The 20,136-nt window shown below is 40.2% G+C and overlaps 1 protein-coding gene across 9 annotated transcripts in view; it reads right to left on the bottom strand.

The window, feature by feature from the left end:
* The window catches only part of CFAP61 (cilia and flagella associated protein 61), a 285,236-nt gene that overhangs the window by 215,987 nt on the left and 49,113 nt on the right, over positions 1 to 20,136 (bottom strand). For all 9 annotated transcript variants that reach the window (XM_019826885.3, XM_019826881.3, XM_019826883.3 and 6 more), the window contains one exon: positions 12,920 to 13,079. In XM_019826885.3, coding sequence (XP_019682444.3) covers positions 12,920 to 13,079 — 160 coding nt within the window. The remainder of the gene's footprint in view (positions 1 to 12,919; positions 13,080 to 20,136) is intronic.

Here is a 20,136-nt window from a genome sequence, read left to right as displayed (position 1 = left end):
CTGGTACTGCTTTGCCTGATATTAGACACAACAATAATATAATGTTATCAACATTCCAGTTATTACTTGCAAATGCAGTGTGCCACAGAAACAACAACATTTCCTTGTCAACTATATTAATCTCATAACAAATGCTCATAAGATCTTCAGCCACAGCCAGTTAAGTCTTGTGCCCTCCACAGACAGGAATTGGTTGCCCTGATGCTTCCATGGAAGCTCTTGCATTCAGCTACAAGCCAGAACGTGTGTCTTCAACAAGAGAAACTGTCTCAAAGACCCATGGAAGGGACCCTAGAGCGTACGCTTCTGGTAGCATTGACAAAGTAACATTGAGACCATACCAGTGGACTGAACAAGGAGTCACAAATCTCCAATAGGCAAACTGATGGGTTCATGAAACTGCTAATCCAAGATCAAGCAGAACAAAAATTAATTACATGGTTCTAAATGAATTAATGAAGGATAATTACATCATTTGTTTAAAATATTGCTCCTGGATTTAAGGAACCACTTTATTTTTGCTTCTGTTTTTAAAATGTTTATTTATTTATTTTGAGAGAGAGAGAGAGAGAGAAAGGCAGAGAGAGACAGGGAGAGGGAGAATCCCAAGCAGGCTCCATGCTCAGCGCAGAGCCCTATGTGGGGCTCGATCTTACCTTGATCAGGTGAGACCATCACCTGAGGTGAAATCAAGAGTTGCATGCTTAATTGACTGAGCCACCCAGGTGCCCCTTTATTTTTCCTTCTTAAGCTATTTTTAACTTACAAAATTTAGTAGATTATACCTTTGAAAACATTTATCTTTTTCTCCCTCCCTCATCCCTCTAGAATTTGTTAACTTATTGAATATTCTAATTTTCATGGCAATACAGTTATTTTCAAAGGTTCAATAAGAATCTTTCCTCTTTGTAAACAAGACATAATTGGAAACATTGGTTATATGACCAAGGCTTTGACTGAAATGTCATATTTAAGAATGACACGTATAGAATCAAATACAACTAGACAGTTTTAAGGAAATAAGGTTGATTTTACAGAGCTAATGCTCATAAAGCCCTCTTAGGTATTTGGCACCTGGATTATAAAGTTTCTAGCATTACAGGTGAGTAAGAAAAGATATTTTGGATATTCTTCAGGAAGAAAGAAATTCACCCAAATCTATAGGTACTTCAACTGAAACGTGGTGGTGACTTCTTGGCTTGGCATTCTAGCCTCAAGAAGCACTTAAAGGTCTAACTTTCTTATAAAATTCTAGCAAAGCAGGCTCTCTACTTCTCCCAAGTCAAAAAGATGCATCTTTTTCTGCAATGCCAGCAGCACTCCTAAGACACAATGGTGAAGATTAGAGAAAACAGATTTCTCAGCCATTTTGGGTGCCTGGTTGCCAGAGCTCTTTTCAACTCTGGCAAAGTGGATATTATCACCATCAATGACTCTTTCATTGACTTCAATTACAAAGCCTACATGTTGCAGTATGATTTTATCAATGGCTAGTTCAATGGTACAATCTGATTAGCATTAAAAAACCAGTAGAACCTTCCATATTTTCCCATTGAAACCCTAACCCTTTCCCCGCTGTTAAATTGGTATACACATCTTTATATCTGGCTATTCGATATATCTGGCTATAGAGCATTTCTGCATGCAAAATAAACTTTTCTCCGGTCAACCTGTCAATTGTCAATAAATTTGCAGGTCCCTGACCACTCAAACTTCAGCTGGTAGAGGAAAAGTTTTTCTTCTCAACAAATACTTTTTATATCAAACAAGAAAAATAAACAAATTAATCAAGCAACTAGAATAGGAACATCAAAACAAATCCAAAAAATTTTAAGAAAAAGGTCATAGAAATAAAAGCAAGTAAATTTTTTGAAATAAATTCAAAAAGAAGGCCACAGACTTGGTAAATAAATCTAAGAGCTAGCTCTTTGGAAAGATCAATCAAACAAAAGAAGCTAATTTTTTTAACTTTATTTGAGAGAGAGAGAGAGAGCACACACGTGCAAGTAGGGGAGGGGCAGAGAGAGAGGGAAACAGAATTCCAATCAGTCTCCATGCTGTCAGTGCAGAGCATGACATGGGGCTTGATCCCCCTAACTGTGAGATCATGATCTTAGCTGAAACCAAGAGTCAGATGCTTAATGGACTGAGCCACCCAGGTGCCCCAAGATTCTTTTTTTTTTAAAGAGAGGGCAAAAAAGCAAAGGGGAAGAAGGAACTATAACCAGGTACAGTAGAGAAGAAATTACAGGTAAAGCTCCAGACTGGGCACGTGGAAGCTGGGTCCATGTAGATCTCAAGTGTCCTAGTTAGAGGTGACAGTAGTGCCCACCAGGGTGAAGTCTAGTTTGATTACAAACAGAGTCAGTAACAATTTCCCTGCAATGGACCACACAGTAGCCATTACTGGAGGCTAAAGACAGACAGTGCACAGGACAGACTCACTGGGAAACCTGGAGCGTTATCTACCCAAGGAGACATCTGCAGCAATGGCAGATGCTTGCTGGGAAGCTGGGCAGAGTGAAGCTAAAAGTCTATGAGGGTTTAAAATAGCATCAGTGAAGCTGTAGATTCCAAGTGAGAATCAGGACAGAATCAATATAAAGGTCAGGAATGGAGAAATTATTATAGATCTCTGCACTGACTGGAATAAGCTAAAATAATTTTAATTTTTTACCTACAAGAGTCACTTTAATCAAGTGATCAAAGTGACCACACATCATCAGTAATGGGACAGACTGAAAGTGTGTAATACCAGAATGGATGCAATGAGAACCCAGTCCCTTCTCTGATAGTCCTGCCAAGAGTGCAGAACTTGAATCTCATTGGGAGGAGACATCAGACAAACACAAATTCAAGGAAAAACTACAGAAGCATGGGCCTATCATCTTCAAAAGGACATCGTATTCAAGGAAAGACGGAGGAACTGTCCTAAAATGAAAGAGGGCAACTAAATGCAGTTCGTCATTCTGGACTGGATCTTTCCACTGTAAAGGGTATTACTGGGACAGATGAAGAAACCTGAATGAGGTTCGTGACCTGTGGATTAGTTGGAGGTAACATATTCAAGGAATTCTTTGATACTGATGGATGTTTAGGTTTGTAAAGGAGACTGTCCCTCTGTAGGAAACACACACTAAAGTATTCACAAGTGGCTCCATAGGACATCAGCATCTTATTTTCAGATAGTTCAGGAAGAAAAAAAGTACCTGCAACTTCTATGTAAATTTAAGATTGTTTTTCCATTTTAAAAAATAGAGGGGGGAAATAAAAGCATTGCCCTAGTGTTATTTCTGTGACTCCATTAATTTCGTTGTTTTAATTCATTACCTCCCAGTGCTCTTCATAGCACATGTCTCTTAGGTAGTTTTACTCACAGTTCTATTCGTTTTGCATTGATTTTTTTCACAATAAATTATATCATAACCATTCTCTTCACTCTTTGTAACCTTTTAAAATGTTGCTGCACAGGCATCCCATGGATAGCCACAAGTTTAGCCATCTCTCTCTTGTGGGAGATTTTTTTTTTTAATTTATTGATTTATATATCATTTTATGTGTTCCTTTTTAGTATTATGATTAAGCTTAGTGAATAGTATTGAATACGTATCTCCTTACAGATTTAGGGTTACTTCTTCAGACTTGCTACAGCTGAAATCAAAGAATAGAAACCATTTCTACACTGTATTGTATCAGCTAACCTTCATGTCTGTCAGAAACTCATAGTGCTAGTTACCTAAGTCCTTGCCCAGGACGAAGCATCTTAGTACTAAGTACACAAAAAGGGGGAGAAACAGATCTTGGGTTTTAACGTGCCTTTCAGTTTTAGGGAATCTGAATATTTTCTCATATTTACTATAAATAATACTTTTTGCATAGTTTTGTGATTTATGTTTTTCTTTTCTCTAAAATATTTCAAGAACGAAATAAGCACTCAATAAGAAAAAGAAGTCTTTTTCCACATAGAGTTAGATGTATTATAGAAACAAAACCAAGTAAATATAAATAAGTTATTTATAATTTAATAATAATTATTATATATAATATAGAATATTATATAAGTATATGTCTACACACACACACACACACACACACACATATACATATAAAATTTTCTAGGCCCAAGATGGAATTGCTCCTGCCTGAGGTGCCCCCATCAGCTAGCTAACTGAAACTTATATAACCTTCGTGTTCCTGTTAAGTGTTCCACTTGACCACAGAGGCAGTATATGCAGTCTATCAGTCCCCAAAAGCCAAACCAACTGTGGGCTTTCTCGCCCCAAACAAGGCTAACTGTGTGGCCCCAGCCCATCAGATCTATTTTGTTTTTCTTTTCCTTGTTCTTTACTGTTTATTCTATAAAAGCTTCTGCCCTATTTTACAGTTCTCCAAAAGGGGACAATCCACTTCATGAAGTGTCAAATAAACTTTGTCTTCTTTAATCATTTTTAATAGTATATATGTATGTGTGTGTATATATATATGTACATACACACTGAATATATATATACATAACTGTATTCCAATAATTTTTAAATCTTTGTATATGAAATGATGCTTTTCTAGAAAAATCTAATCTCCTAAAGTTGATTCAAAAGAAATAGAAAATCTGAATTTACTACTATCTTTGAGGGGGAAATGGAACATTGTCAAAGATAAACCTCAAGTGGGAGTCAGCTTCCAGAAGGACTGTTTCAGGTTTTCCACTAAACTAGCTATGTATTCCTGAAAACACCAAAGCCACAGCAATATGCGGTGGAGAAAAGGCTTGCAAACCAGTAGCAAAATAACTGTCTTCGCATTGGGTTTAGAATTAGTACATTTTCCTTTGTTTGTTGTCATGGGCAAAGACTGTGATTTTTAGTAATTGCTTCCTTAGTTGCTTTGCTCAGATTAAATTTGGTCCATGATACTTTAAGAGTCGTCAAAAACCCTGTGTAAACAGACACAGAACTCACAGTGACCCCAGTGCAATGGGTGCAGCCCACCGGCAGCCAATTTAATCAAGGGGGAATTCAGAGTATTCACCGCAAGCAATTGATTTTCAAGAGAAAAGTCAGCAGGATCAAACAGCCTGTTGGGATGAAAATCCCCTGAATCACCCCTATCACCGTGTTTTCTAGCAACTAACTCCTGACTCCATATAGTGTAATAGCCAAATTACTATAATTATCCTGCAACACAAGTGGCATATCAACATTATTTTAAACGTGGATTTTTTTGCATAATCTTTCATTATTATCATTCATCCTCCCATTTGGAAATGGCAAACAACAACAAACTGTGATCTACCCCCTAAAGAAAAAAGGTCACCAAAGAGAACAAATAAAAGGGCTATTTACATGTGAATATACTAACAGAGATGTGTTTTACAGTCAAATACACTCTTGAAATTCATTAAATGCCTTCTCCCCTGCATCATAAATATGGGCAAAACAGACATCACCTACTGAGAAAATAATCCCAGCACATAATGATCATAACGAACATAAATAAAGCCACTTTTCTTTCAAAGACCGCAAGGCCCTATATGAAAATGTGTTTGCATTTCCACCATCATGAAATGAATCTGACTGGCGGTGAGCATGCCAGTCATAATACAAGTCCTTCCCAGTGCTGAAGAGGAGGGTATGAATGCAGTGCCCAGTCATCTTGCTCTCTGCAAAATAACATTCTTAACTGGGTGCCATCATTTGTTGCTGCTGTTTCTAAAGGCATTCAAAAGGACACAGAAACCAGTATTTGAATTAAGATGAAAAATCAGCAACAGATTTTGTTAAGTACAGTTGACCCTTGAACAACAGGGGTTTGAATTGCATGGGTCTATGTATATGTGGTTCATATATATATATATATATATATATATATATATATATATATTACTGCACAGTGCTTATAAATATATTTTCTCTTCCTTACATTTATTTATTTATTTTAATGTTTATTTATTTTTGAAAGAGAGAAAGACAATCGTAGTGTAAGCAGGGAAGGGGCAGAGAGAGAGGGAGACACAGAATCTGAAGCAGGCTCTAGGCTCTGAGCTGACAGCACAGAGTCCGATGCGGGGCTTGAACTCACGAACTGCGAGATCTGATATGAGCCAAAGTAGGACACTCAAATGATTGAGCCACCTGGTGCCCCTCTTCCTTACGATTTTAATACTTTGTTTTCTCCTGCTTACTTTATTGTAAGAATGTGGTATATAATACACACAACATACAAACTATGTGTTTATTGACTGTTTATGTGATTGGAAAGGCTTCTGGTCAACAGTAAGGTATTAGTAGCTACATTTCTGGAGAATCAAAAGTTTTCCCTGGAGGAGCAGACAGAGCCCCTAACCACCATGTCATTCAAGGGTCAGCTGTAATCAAAAGCCTTGCCAAGCAAGACTTTTAAGTCAGTGTTCCTGACAATAAAACTGGGCTTCAAGTTTGGATCACCTTCTTCCTGGTGTGTTACCAGTCCAGGGGCTCCACCTTAAGAACCCCTGTAAGAGTATATGCTGTCAACCTTGGAGATAATCACATGAGCTGGGCATAAGTCTGCTATTATATATCTGTATTATCAACATCTCTATCAAAGCATCAGAACTCACATGGTTAACTGTAGAAAACCAAAGTTGGTAAGAGTGTCTAAAGCTTTGAAAAAATGTAATTTTGTTACCTTCATATATCAAACACATATTAAGTGGTTAAAAAAAGACAAAAGTCGGTTGTGATAAATATGAATTGGTATATCAAGCTTTGTATGAGCATCAAGTAGAACAGACTTTGCTGCCATTATCTGCATTATTGCCATAGCTTATAGTCTTGGCCGGGGACTTGGCCTTATAGACTTGGCTCCAGGGAACTATTAACATAGGATCCTAAGTGTTATGGCTGAATTGTGTCCCCACAAATTTCATATACTTTAGTATTCACCCCCAGTACCTCAGAATGTGACTATATTTGAAGATAGTGTCTTTAAAGAGATAGTTAAAGTAAAATGAGGTCCTATAGGTGGGCCCTAATCCAACATGACTGGAGTCCTTATAAGAAAATTGGGACACAAACAGGAACAAAGGGATGAACATGTAGAGACATGGGGAAAAGACACAGCATCTACAAGCCAAGGAGACAGGTCATAGAAGAAACTAACCTTGCCTACGTCTTGGTCTTGGTTGGACTTCTAGTTTCCAGAACTGTGAGAAAATTAATTTCTAATGTTTAAGATCCCCAGTCTGTGGTACTTTGTTAGGACAGCCCCAGCAAACTAATACAGTCCTAGTGGGTCACTAAATAACTACAGAATGTATTGGGTGTTTAAATACTGTTCTGAAATATATAATGCAAATATTTTGGCAGGAATACTGCTATGCTCTAAACATAAGTGTTTCATCCATTTTTGGAATCCATGTTAAAAGAAAAATAAAGTAAAATAGAAGGCAACCTAAGCATATGAAATGGAACATTAGGAAGAGAAGCTAAAAGGCTATTTGATACACCATGAAGATTTGATTTAGCCATTGTTTCTTAGCTTTGGCACTGGAAACTGGTTTCAGGTATTTCCTCCTCCTACAGAGAGAATCTCAGGTAAGTCTAATGAAAAGAAATTTAAATAAGACATAAAGAAACAGGGATGCCTGAGTGGTACAGTCAGCTAAGTGTTCAATTCTTGATCTCGGCTCAGGTCATGATCTCATGGTTTGTGAGTTCAAGCCCAGCATCAGGCTGTGCACTGATGGCCCAGAGCCTGCTTGGGATTCTGTATCCTCTTCTCTCTGCCCTTCCCCCACTTGTGTGCACATGTGTATGCTCTCTCTCAAAATAAATAAATTAATTAAAAAATATTTTTTAAAAGACATAAAGAAACATTTCCTAGCATTTCCTAAATATTTTTAAAACCTTTAAAAGGTGAGGTGCCTGGGTGGCTTAGTCAGCTAAGCATCTGACTCTTGATCTCAGGGTCATGAGTTCAAGCTCAGCATTGAGCTCTATGCTAGGCATGGAGCCTACTTAATAGCAACAACAAAAAACTTAAGACAACATTGCTATGTTTTATATGCAGATGTTATGAAAATCATATTCTGAAGGGCCTTTTAAATATAAAGTAGGCAACACTCTTGCTGGGCAGTTTGGTTACAAGGGGCTACACAGATTATTCTTTTGAAAGGCCACAAATCTGCTATATACAACTAAGTTTCTCCCTGCCAAGAGCATATCAGTTCCACAGAGATTTGGTCCAGTGGGCCCTGGGTGCATAATGAGATTCACAGATCTGAACCTCGCAAGGGTTCTTTCATTTTTTTTCAAAATTTCATTTTTTAAAAGCAATCTATACACCCAAGGTGGAGCTCAAACTTAACAACACTGAGATCAAGAGTCACATGCTCTTCCACTTGAGCCAGCCGGGCGTCTCTCATAAGGGTTCTTTCAAAACAGAGACTCCTGCTCCCCAGGTCACACCAGCCTACATGACAAACAAAAGTTTGGCCTTCTGCTTATTTATTTATTTTTTTTAATTTTAACTAGTAAATGTGGCAATGCCAATACAGCTGTGGAAATGCAGGCTGTGCCCTATTTTGCTTTATGCGTCACCAAGAAGACTGCCACCTCAATTCTGATCCAAAGTTTTTACTGTAACGATGCAGTGAATAAAAGACACAGCTTGATTTTCAAATGCTGGGCAGGGCCAGTGGTGGGGCCAACTGGAAAATAATATTGTTTTGAGCCATTTTATTGTTACTGAAAGAAAATACATGTAAGCTATCAGGCATATACAATGTCCTAATGCATGCTCACTAAGCTTTCAGAGAGTCTTATTGGCATTTGGGGGGAATCTTAAATTTCATTTAGTACAGTTTCTCACACAAGAAGAAAACCTTTTTGTAAACATCTATGACTGTTTCTTTATGAATGCGTCCAATATTGGGGGAGCTTGCTACTCCTAAACTATGATTTTCAGTAAACAAACAAACTTTTACTAGAGTTTCCTCATATTGGGAGAAAATCTGCATCCTTAGACTTTGTTCCTATGGTCCCAGTTTAGTCCCAAGGTTTAGTACATAAAAACCAAAATTTACAAGTACGTGTAATAGGTTATACAAGCAAAATGAGCAGCTGAGAAATGGACACATATACAAGCTATTCAAGCAAAATGCAAATCGAATGTGCATGGTTAAACTTTTCAGAACCAACAGAAACTTGTGATACCGCTGAAGTAAGGACTGGGAGGCTGATTATAATGTATGTAAGCCTCTAAACAGGGAGGGCCACTATACTAACTTAAGAATGTTGAGACTTGACATTAATCTGCTGAGAAGGGTTGAGGTTGGTGTGATACTGCAAGTTTCACAGCTGGTGGGGAAAGAGTAGACCTTGGGTCAAGGATTTGAGAACAAGTGTTTTATTTGGGGAGGTGATTCCAGGAAGCACCAGTAGGGTGGTAAGGAAGAGAGAAAGGGAAGAAAAGGCAGTTAGTAAACACATGTCATTACACAGATTACCACTGTGGAATGCTGGAACTGAATCCCATGGAACAACTCTGGGAAACAGTATAAAACTAACATCTCAGAGTTATCCCACCTGAGAAATGAGAGAACTGGGGTATTTATACCCCAACTCCTGGCAGTTGTATAAAAATAAATGTTTCCACAGCTGGTGGGAAAAGACTAGACAAGCAGTGTCCTGGTGTGGATTCCCTCAGAAGCAGACCTTGAGTCAAGGATTCCAGTATAATTATTTACTTGGAAGTTGAATGAGAAAAGAGGTACAGGGGGTAGGGATGTAAGACAGGGAAGCAGAAGCTGCTCCAGGAGTGCTAATTTCCTGGCACTTCCAGCCTGCCTCTTGCATGGGGCAGAGTGGCCTCCCACAGTTCTGGCAAATCCTACAGACACACAGGTGAAGACTGTAGCACATGGAAGTTGTCCAGAGCATAATCACACACACATGCACGCGCACACACACACACACACACACACACCCCTGAGGTAAATGGATGGGCCACTGAGAACTCATTAAAGTGATAACTCATTACATAATGTGTTAAAGTGAAGAAAACTGATCATGTATCCAGTGTTGTAGACACACCATTGGAGTTTACAGTCAAAGCCATCCAAGATAAAAAGACACCTTGCCAAGGAGAGTGCGCTAAGGCTGGGTTCTGGGTCCATCTGCCCCTGATGAGCTTTAAAACCTTGCATGAGCTTGGACAGGTATAAAAAGGAAACACTGTCACCCGTCCTAGTCTTCTATGTCAAGTTATGGGGATAACATGAGATAATATATTTGACAATCCTTTGAAAAGTAAAAAGTACTAAACAAAATACGACATATAAGGCACAATGATGTGTGCTCATTTGAAACAAGAATTTTAGTTCATATTTTAGAGAAATTATATTTCTTTTAACTTGAGACTTTCATCAGAAAAACAATGAACACTATAGATCATAGCACATTTAGAATTTTCTCTGGAGCCTCATTCTTTGTTGTTGTTGAAGGATGATGGCAGCAAAATGTGTTGATGACTCTTTTCTTACATATAATAAGCTGCTGATGATTTGTGAATCCATCCCTGAGTTATTTGGAAGCCTATAATAATGCTCCCTGATGACAATTTCATAATCATCTTTGTATCAGTGAACATAAAGCTGGATTTTCAAAAATAAACAAGGTGCAGAAGATAACAAGAGAAGTTTTCCTATTTCTTTTAGATAAATAAATTTAAGTAAAAATATTAAAGGTGGTAGAGAGGAGTAGGACTTCCTTTAGCTTCCATCTCTCTGTGGGCTTTATGGTGTATGTTTTAAAGTCCAGGGTTTGGGGCACCTGGGTGGCTCAGTCGGTTAAGCGTCTGACTTTGGCAGAGGTCATGATCTTGCAGTTTGTGGGGTCAAACCCTGCATCCAGCTCTGTGCTGACAGCTCAGACCCTGGAGCCTGCTTTAGATTCTGTGTCTCCCTCTCTCTCTGCCCCTCCCCCACTCACGCTTTTTGTCTCTCTTTCTCTCTCTCTCTCTCTCTCTCTCTCTCTCTGTCAAAAATAAATAAATATTTAAAAAAATAAGGTCTGGGGTTCAGCCTAAATTTTAAATTTTGTTCTCCCCATAAAGTTTCTAAAATAAGAATTTTTCGTTCATTCTATGTATAGAATATCGGTAGCCTCAGGGCTATTCAGGAAAACACTGGAAAGGACTTTTTAACCTGTTTTTTTATAACAATAATAGTCACAGGCAGACATAAAAACAACAAATTTTTTTGAGGATTTACTCTGCTTGGCACTGAGCTAAGCACATAATGTAGATTCTAACATTTAATCCTCCCAACAACTTTTTAGGTTAGATACTACTTATATCTCCATTTTATAAATGAAAAAATGGAGCTATAAAGCCTATTTAATGCTGCCTTTGAGAAGAATTTATGCACTTGAAAGTGACAGACAACTTATGGTTCAGCATTGTCTCATGCAGCAAAGTTCATCAGAACACTCCAGTATCTCTTTGCTGAGAAGCACAGGCAAGCCAGCCTTCACTATTAAAAAATAATGGCCTCAAATCTTTCTTTTGGGAAGAGTGTTGTTGTCAGTACAAAGAGGAAACACCTCTCCATCTGTGGCTCTGTAAGTTCTCTGTAATGAGTGTGAACATTCAGATAAGCTCCATACATCCATGTGCTTGGTTTCCCATTGAGGGCAAAAGATCAGCCAGAGAGACAACTGCCATTGTTGTACACTGACAAGTCCTTTGCCACCACCCAGTGTGTTCTTCTTCCTATTTTTAAACAATCTTAGTATCATCTTTCAGACATGACAAAGCAGAGCAATTCAAAATGCCCTGATTTTAATCTTGGAAGACTCAAGTAGGTGAAAGTCCAGTTGCAAAGAAATAACTATCACTAACAATGATGGTCAACATTTACTGAGCACTGAGTCTGCTCAAGACAGAGTAAAGCGCTTGACATGAGTAATCTCAGTGAAACTTCACAACTCAACTATGTGGAAAGTATTAATATTATTCCTATTTTACAAAGGAAGAAACCCAGGCTTAGAGAAATGAATTAACATACTCTGCATCTATCTGATTTAAGAATGGAAACATTTTACCTGCAAGGATACCCAAAGATGCAGCAAGACCTCATCAAATACCTCATCAAAATACCAAAGTCTGAGATTATTTAACTTTACTTCGTGAAGAACTTGATACAACAATATTTTAAAATCATTTTAAATCATATGGCTTGGGGCGCCCAAGTGGCCCAGTGGGTTAAGCGTCTGACTTTGGCTCACGTCATGATCTTGTGATCTGTGAGTTCAAGCCCCGCGCCGGGCTCTGTGCTGATAGCTCAGAGCCTGGAGCCTGCTTCAGATTCTGTGTCTCTCTCTCTGCCCCTCCCCCACTCATGCTCTGTTTCTCTCTGTCTCAAAAATAAATAAACGTTAAAAAAATTAAATCATATGGCTAGAAATAATTTAAGCAAGTTAAAAATGACTACTTGCAATAGACCCATAATATATAATAGTTTGTCAAAGAGACAAACACAAAAGCACTGATGGGTGGGATTAAAACTTAAAAGCATATGGAACTTCTCACATTGACTTGAAAAAAAAATTATATTTTGGTGTGTGTGTGTGTGTGTGTGTGTGTGTGTGTGTGTGTGTGTAAAATGCTGAAATACTACCAATTATTTCACAACGAACATTCTGAATTTAGGGAACCTTAAGCTATAGGGCCATCATGTCAAACTATACCTGTGCACTTCCGACCATCTGTGCTCACAGATATGTGCACTGGATTTCATTAGCCATGGGAACCATACCTTAAAGGGGACTGGAAAAGGAGATATCAAAGAAGCCATCTAGTCCCATCACTGATCAAAAGGCACAGTTGTGTAGAAGGCATGGATTTAATTCCTGACCCATTCCTGTGATAGCCACTGTACCTTCACTTCCTTCAGTGCTTAGCTCTGGAGGTGGTTGCAGAACATCATCAGGATGTGGAACGCAGAGTCCATGGAAGGGCCCCAAGTCAAAGCACTCATGCAGAAGCTGCATGTTCACTCTTGAGCACACACTCATGAACCCGACAGCTACACCTTCCACCTGAAACATCCAAAACATCTCATTACTCTATCAGACTGCAAATGAATTCTCATCATGAAACTGCCATGAGCCCACAGCACGTCGGGACAGTCGGTAACTTGGCAGGCACTTTGAAATATTTAAGGAAGCGAGAAGTATCTTTCTTTAGAAGCTCTAGTGTCTAGAACAATGCATGGCCCCCACAACATGCTCCAAAAAACATCCAATGAATGACCACTGTGGACAATTGTAGAATGGATAAGTAACTTCAGGAAGTTGCTAGAGTTCTTGAGGGAAAGAACATGTACCCTCTTTGCCCAGGGAGTGCCCCCAACCTGCCCCATATCCTTTTTATTATGCCACTGCAAGCCCAGCCTTCCTGTCCACTTTCTTCCCCTCCACAATGCACAGTCTTGGTAAGATTAGCCATTGTTCCAGTGTCCATCCAATTGACCCTTGATTTAGAGATGTTCATGGTCACCTACTCTTTATCAGACTGGAACTTTGATTTTCTTGAATTTATTCATTTATTTGGCTGGATGGTCTCATGGGGAGGAGACTCGAGGCCAGAGGTTTGGTAGGGATGTTTAAGTGAGGTAAACTTGCAACACTGGTTCACCGTGTGGGTCTGATTTGCAAATACATCACCTCCTAGCATCCTAACAGATAACTAGTTCTGAACCTTGGTCTCATGATTTTAGACCTCTGATAAGGAGTATACAGATGGAAAGATAAGTGTGACAATGTGATATAACAAGAAATACATATTTGGTTTTCATCCCTGGTTCCTGGCACAAAGCCCCTAAAACACTTTCCTGAGAGAAGGGTCTTTTGTTTTTCCTAATAAGCTCCTTTCAGTAATACCTGTTTATGCTAATGAGGTGACTCCTGGAGACCAGGAGCTGATTGTCAGAAAAAACAAGTATGTGATTGATTAGAGGGTTGGAACTTTCAGCCCCACCCTCTGACCTCTGGAGAGGGGACGGTGGCTCCAGATTGAGTTCAGTCACCAATGGCCAATGGTATATATAATCAATCATTAAGGGAACCGCCATAAAAACCCCTACACAGTGGGAATCAGGAGTTTCTGGGCTGGTGAACACATAGAAGTGCTGGGAGTTGACATGCCCAGAGATGACATAGAAACTCAGGGCTCTTTCCCCTGCACCTTGCTGTATGCGTCTCTTCCATCTGGCTGTTCCTGAGCTGTATCCTTTATAACAAACTGGAAATAGTAAGTAAAGTCTTTCCCTGAGTTCTTTGAGCCATTCTAGCAAATTACTGACCCCAAGGAAGGGGGTGTGGGAACCCCTAATTAATAGCCAGACAGTTAGAAGTCCAGGTGACACCCCGGGACTTGTGACTGGCATCTGAAGTGGAGGCAGTCTTGCGGGCCTGAGACCTTACCCCGTGAGGTCCACACCAACTCCACATAATGTCAGAATTGAATTATAGGACACCCACTCAGTATCTAGGGAGATGAAAAATTGGTTGGTGTAAGCAAAACCCCACATATTTGGTATTAGAAGTGTTATGAGTCGAGAAAACAAGTTATCTCTTTTTTACAAAATTCTTTAAAATGTTTATTCAGTTTTTGAGAGAGAGACAGCACGAGTAGGGGAGGGGCAGAGAGAGAGGGAGACACGGAATCCAAAGCAGGCTCCAGGCTCTGAGTTGTCAGCACAGAGCCCAATACAGGGCTCAAACCCACAAACTAACTGCGAGATCATGACCTGAGCAGAAGTCAGCCCCTTAACCGACTGAGCCACCCAGGTGCCCTAAGAAAACAAGTTATCTCCTAATGAGTAATTAGCTGATCTGCACCTATTATTGGTACTGATACAAATTAAAGAAATTTAATTCTATCACAGTCTGCATTGACAGATATATGTGACTGAAATTCTTTACGAGGTCCCTTCAATAATTCTGAATGTCATACTTCCCTTCAAGAAAAGCATTTAAAATTTTAAAAGAAAACAAGAGAGAATGCATAGTTCTTTACTTAACTAATCCTTCTATGATAATTATTGTGTTATATATATATATATATATATATATACACACATACATAAACATATATATATCAAATTGCCATGTTTTACATCTTAAACTTATACAATGTTATGTATCAATTATATCTCAATAAAATTAGAAAAAAGAGAAAACTAAATTGTACATAAATAACTCCTCCTATTAACTATAACGTGGGTTTTAAGCAAATTCTGGTTGACTGATGAGACTGACAAGTCTTGTAGAAACCAGCATTATTAGGTCCTACCCTTCAAGCACTTAGGCTGTATTTCTTGAGACAACCATTCCAGGCAGGAAGCAGAAGAACTCATCATAGGCATTCCCTAGTCCCAAGAATGTAGCATCTTCCCATAAATGTCAGTCATAGAAAATGGTTAATATTTTAACCTACTGAAGCACAAAATTAAGCTACAACAATGCTCAGTCTTCTACATGATGCACAGAAAAAATTAGGCGTTAAACTATTTGTTCTCAAATGTGTCTTCTAGTTGAAAGTCATTTGTTTTCAAACATGTGTTTGAAAAATAAATGTGACTGCCTTTGTTTTCTCCCTAATGCTGAAATACAAGAGAAATTCTTAAAAATTAATTTTTCCATGCATACTCCTTTCTTTAGAGCCGCCCCCCCCCCCACAATGATACTAGCTGTACAAGGCTGGATTTACACAGCTGTCTTATAAAGCCATCGACACTTTAATAAAAGTCCAAAATAAACATTTTAATTTTTTTCCCAAATAACAAGTGATTGTTTGTCTTGTTTGCACTCATGAACAAAGGCTGCGTAGCCACAGTTGTCTGGCTTCTCTGTAATTTTAGGCCCAAGACTCAGCAGACGCTGATTAACCAATCCATCTACCATATGTGCAGAAAGAGACGGCCAGCCTCACTCTCGGCAGGGAAAATTGGCATCCATCTTGGTTCACATGGAGATGTCCTTCTAATCTACAGCCACGCTGGCGCAACGAAACTTCGATGGCCTAAAATACCTTTCGCTGGCTTCACGGCGAGCTGCATGTGCATGATAAGAATGTATTATTTATAAGACTGCTGTTAGTAATGAGCTATTACACTAATGGCTCATTGTGTTTGGAATTTGATTTCAAATGGCATGGATCACACATTCTGATGAAAATGAGAAAAAACATGTTTTGCCATTAGGAACAAAGATGTAACGTTCTCCAATTCTACAACCTGTTATATTCCCATCATTCATCCCGGGTTGTGACAATTCACAAAAGTTCACAATTATGAACCACGACCGAGCAAGGACATATTGTGGAAATGTCTTCTCTTTCCTTTGAGTTTCTTTCAAATAACTAGTCAGATTTGATAAACACCATTCTCAAATATGAATTTGTGGGAGTATTCAAATGCATCTTTGTGAGTGTGTGTTTTCTGGAAAAATAGATTCAGCGAACTTTCTTTACTTGAACCATGAAAAGCCATTGATTATTGACTGCTATCAATCCTCCAGGTGACAGAGGTTACTTTCCACCACAAAGGTGTCTTCAATTATCTCATACGAAGGGAGAAAAACTGAAAGTTTTGTTTATTGTTTTTGTTTTTCCTGTGAGGATATACACGATGATACATTAAGCTCTGACTGCTAGAAACTCCAATGTGCAGTGGCCTTCTCTTCACAAGCAAGTCCATTAGAGACATGTGTGCACTGTACCATTCATGCTTGCTTCTAAAAAGCCCTATGGTCACTCATCCCTTTTGGGTGACAGTACTTCAGAGGGAGGGTGCCCTTACTGTGACCACTGCCAGCTTTGATCTCCTCTGCCTGATGCCAACGGCAGGGCTGAGCTGGCAGGCTCTGCCCACCTGCAGGTCAGTGGCGCCTACTCGGACCACTGCTGTCCATGCTGTGGATGATGCCAAAGCAGACGTTCTGCCCATCTGTCTCTAGGAGCCGCCCTTGGCCTCCAACCACCCTTCCCTGAAATCTCAGTTTGGAGTAAACACCAGATGTCAAGGTAAGCCAGGATAAAGTTATGAAAGGCAGCTTGCAGCAAAGTGAACTTAAAACTCCTCGAAAGTAGCTATCAAGCCAAAGAAAGCTGCACAGTTAAAAACCTTTAGTCTAGAGTTTCCTACATGGCACAACCATAGTTCCCAGGTATTCTATGTACATGGCCTGTAACCACCATGGGCCGGTGTGGAAAGGGACAGACTTGATGCACTCTGTTCTGTTAACTCTAGTCAATTGTAGTCACACACAAACATGCTGTGCTGCTCGTAAATTCTCAATTAGCAATCGGGGGCAAAAGCCCCAATTTATCATTTGCCAATCTCTGTGGTGCAAATATTCCCATGGTGGCCAATTTTTAAAATGTTTTCTCTTCCTTCCTTCCTTCCTTCCTTCCTTCCTTCCTTCCTTCCTTCCTTCCTTCCTCTCTCTCTCTTTTGAGAGGGGGAGAGAGAGAGAGATGGAGAGGGGCAGAGAGAGAGAATCCCAAGCAGGCTCCACACTATCATTGTAGAGCCTGATGTGGAGCTCGAATTCTCAACTATGAGATCACGACCTAAGCTGAAATCAAGAGCTGGATGCTTAACCAACTGAGCCACCCAGGCACCGTCCCCCCCCAACCCCCGCCTCTATTTTGGCCAATTTTAAGCCACCAATGTGATGTCACTGAACAGGAAGTTGGGAAAAGATGCTCAGTAGCCACTATTATATAGTATTTCTACCAGAGAGACCCTAGACATAAGTAATCTCAAGACCAAAGATAATAAAATAATTAGGAAGTGGTGAGTGTTGAGTAGTTATTAACTTTGTTTTTTAGTGTAACTTATTACATTGCAAGTTTATATAATTTAATTTTTAATAATGCCTGTGTTTAACAACCAGTTTAAAAAGTTCTTGAAGATTTAACACTTGGCTCTTGTAAGCCAGAATGAACTAGTTCCCATATACCACTGCCTGCAGGGCCAGCAGAAGGAAGTCCAGGTGGTTGGGAGAAGGGTCCAGGAAGCAGGTGGGCAGGGAGTAACAGCACTAATCTTGAACTCAGAAAAGCTTAAGACACCAGATATGGCTCAGTAGAGACTAGGGATGTGCTCCCAGATCCTAGGCTGGCTTCCTCCTTGTGAGAGTCCTGCTTCTGCCCTTCCATTTAAAGATCGAGGTCCATGGTCTAATCTCCACAGAACATGAAGTGTCTGATGTCTGATATAACATGGCCTCTCAGCAACTGGGCTGGACTCCATTTGCCTCTTTAGAGACACCGAAGGATCCTTGCAGGGTTGGGACTGCAGTTTTCAGCTTGAAACTTTGCTCTGATGTTTACATGCACTGCAAATGTGTGACATGTGACTAGAGAGGCAAAGAATGTGGGGGTAGTTGCTGCAGCTGCTCTTCACAAGCCCTAACACAAATCAACAAGAGCCAAAGTATGGAAAGAGCCCAAATGTCCATCAACTGATGAATGGATGAAGAAGATGTGGTTTATGTATACAGTGGAATACTACTTGGCGATGAGAAAGAATGAAATCTGGCCATTTGCAGCAATGTGGATGGAGCTGGAGAGTGCTATGCTAAGTGAAATAAGTCAGGCAGAGAAAGACAGATACCATATGCTTTCACTCATATGTGGATCTTGAGAAGCTTAACAGAAGACCATAGGGGAAGGGAAGGGGGAAAAATAGTTTCAAACAGAGAGGGAGACAAATCATAAGAGACTCTTTATTTATTTATTTAAAAAAATTTTTTTTTAACGTTTATTTATTTTTGGGACAGAGAGAGACAGAGCATGAATGGGGGAGGGGCAGAGAGAGAGGGAGACACAGAATCGGAAGCAGGATCCAGGCTCTGAGCCATCAGCCCAGAGCCTGACACTGGGCTCGAACTCACGGACCGTGAGATCGTGACCTGAGCTGAAGTCGGACGCTCAACCGACTGAGCCACCCAGGCGCCCCCATAATAGACTCTTAAATACAGAGAACAAACTAAGGGTTGACAGGGAGGTGCTGGGTGGGTGATGGGCATGGAGGAGGGCATTTGTTGGGATGAGCACTGGTGTTGCATATAAATGATGAATCATGGGAATCTACTCCTGAGGCCAAGAGCACACTGTATACACTGTATCTTAGCTAACTTGACAACAAATTATATTAAAAACAACAACAACAAAACAAATTATTTGGGTTGAAACTGGCACCTTAAAACCAAAGAATTAAAAGCCTTCTCCAGAGTGATGTCACCATCACAGTGGCATAAGGATGTCCATCATTTTTGTCCCCAAGCTCAACAGCAAACACTTGGCATCCATCCATGAACAAAAGGGCCTTTGAGGGAGCTCTGGGATCCAGCACCATACCCCAGGGACCTGGAAGAGTCTTGCCCACTGTGCATGAGGATATAGGCAGACAGACCTCGGTGTTCACTGTGAACCCTGTGAACTGCGAACTGGCTCCAGCCCATCTTGGCCATGGTCCAGAAGCCCTTGGAGAATAGGGACTTAGACAATCACTTACAGAGGAGAGAGTCTTTGTAAAAGCACAATTTCCAGAGAAGTTCCAGGACTCCACTGAAGCAAAAAAATATGAGTTTGGATGTGCCGGAGTGAAAAAGAGGAACAGTTTGACCTTACCCATGTCACCCATCCCCCAATGAGGCACAGCTTAGGGGCATTAAAGATCTTCCTTGGCCCATGGTTTATCCAGTGAGAAAAAGGGAGTAAGTGTGAGTAAGCACCCAGCCTCCCCAGCTGTGTGGGATGCTTCCAAAGGGGCTCCTTTCTCTTTCACCTCATCCAGAGTACTTAATCGGGAGCTCCATGACTGGGGTGGGTTGGGGGGCAGAAAGAGGCTGGGGAGAGCAGCAAATAGTACTCTTGGAGGGCAATAAAGAGACACGGTTCCTAACTGCACTGTGAATTCCATTAAGAACCCTGCCCACAAACTTCTGGGAACACCCTTCCCACAAAACCCCTCAACTGGCTCACAGGCACTCCCAGCTCCCCTTGTGCCTCACCCACATGTCATCCCACCCCGTGGCCAGTTCCTGTGCATGCTCCTGACAGCACCATGAGCAGACATTAGCA

Source organism: Felis catus, chromosome A3 (genome assembly GCF_018350175.1).
Source record: "Felis catus isolate Fca126 chromosome A3, F.catus_Fca126_mat1.0, whole genome shotgun sequence".
Taxonomy (NCBI): Eukaryota; Metazoa; Chordata; class Mammalia; order Carnivora; family Felidae; genus Felis; species Felis catus.
Note: the sequence above shows the minus strand (reverse complement) of the source record. Positions and strands in the feature narration are given on the sequence as shown.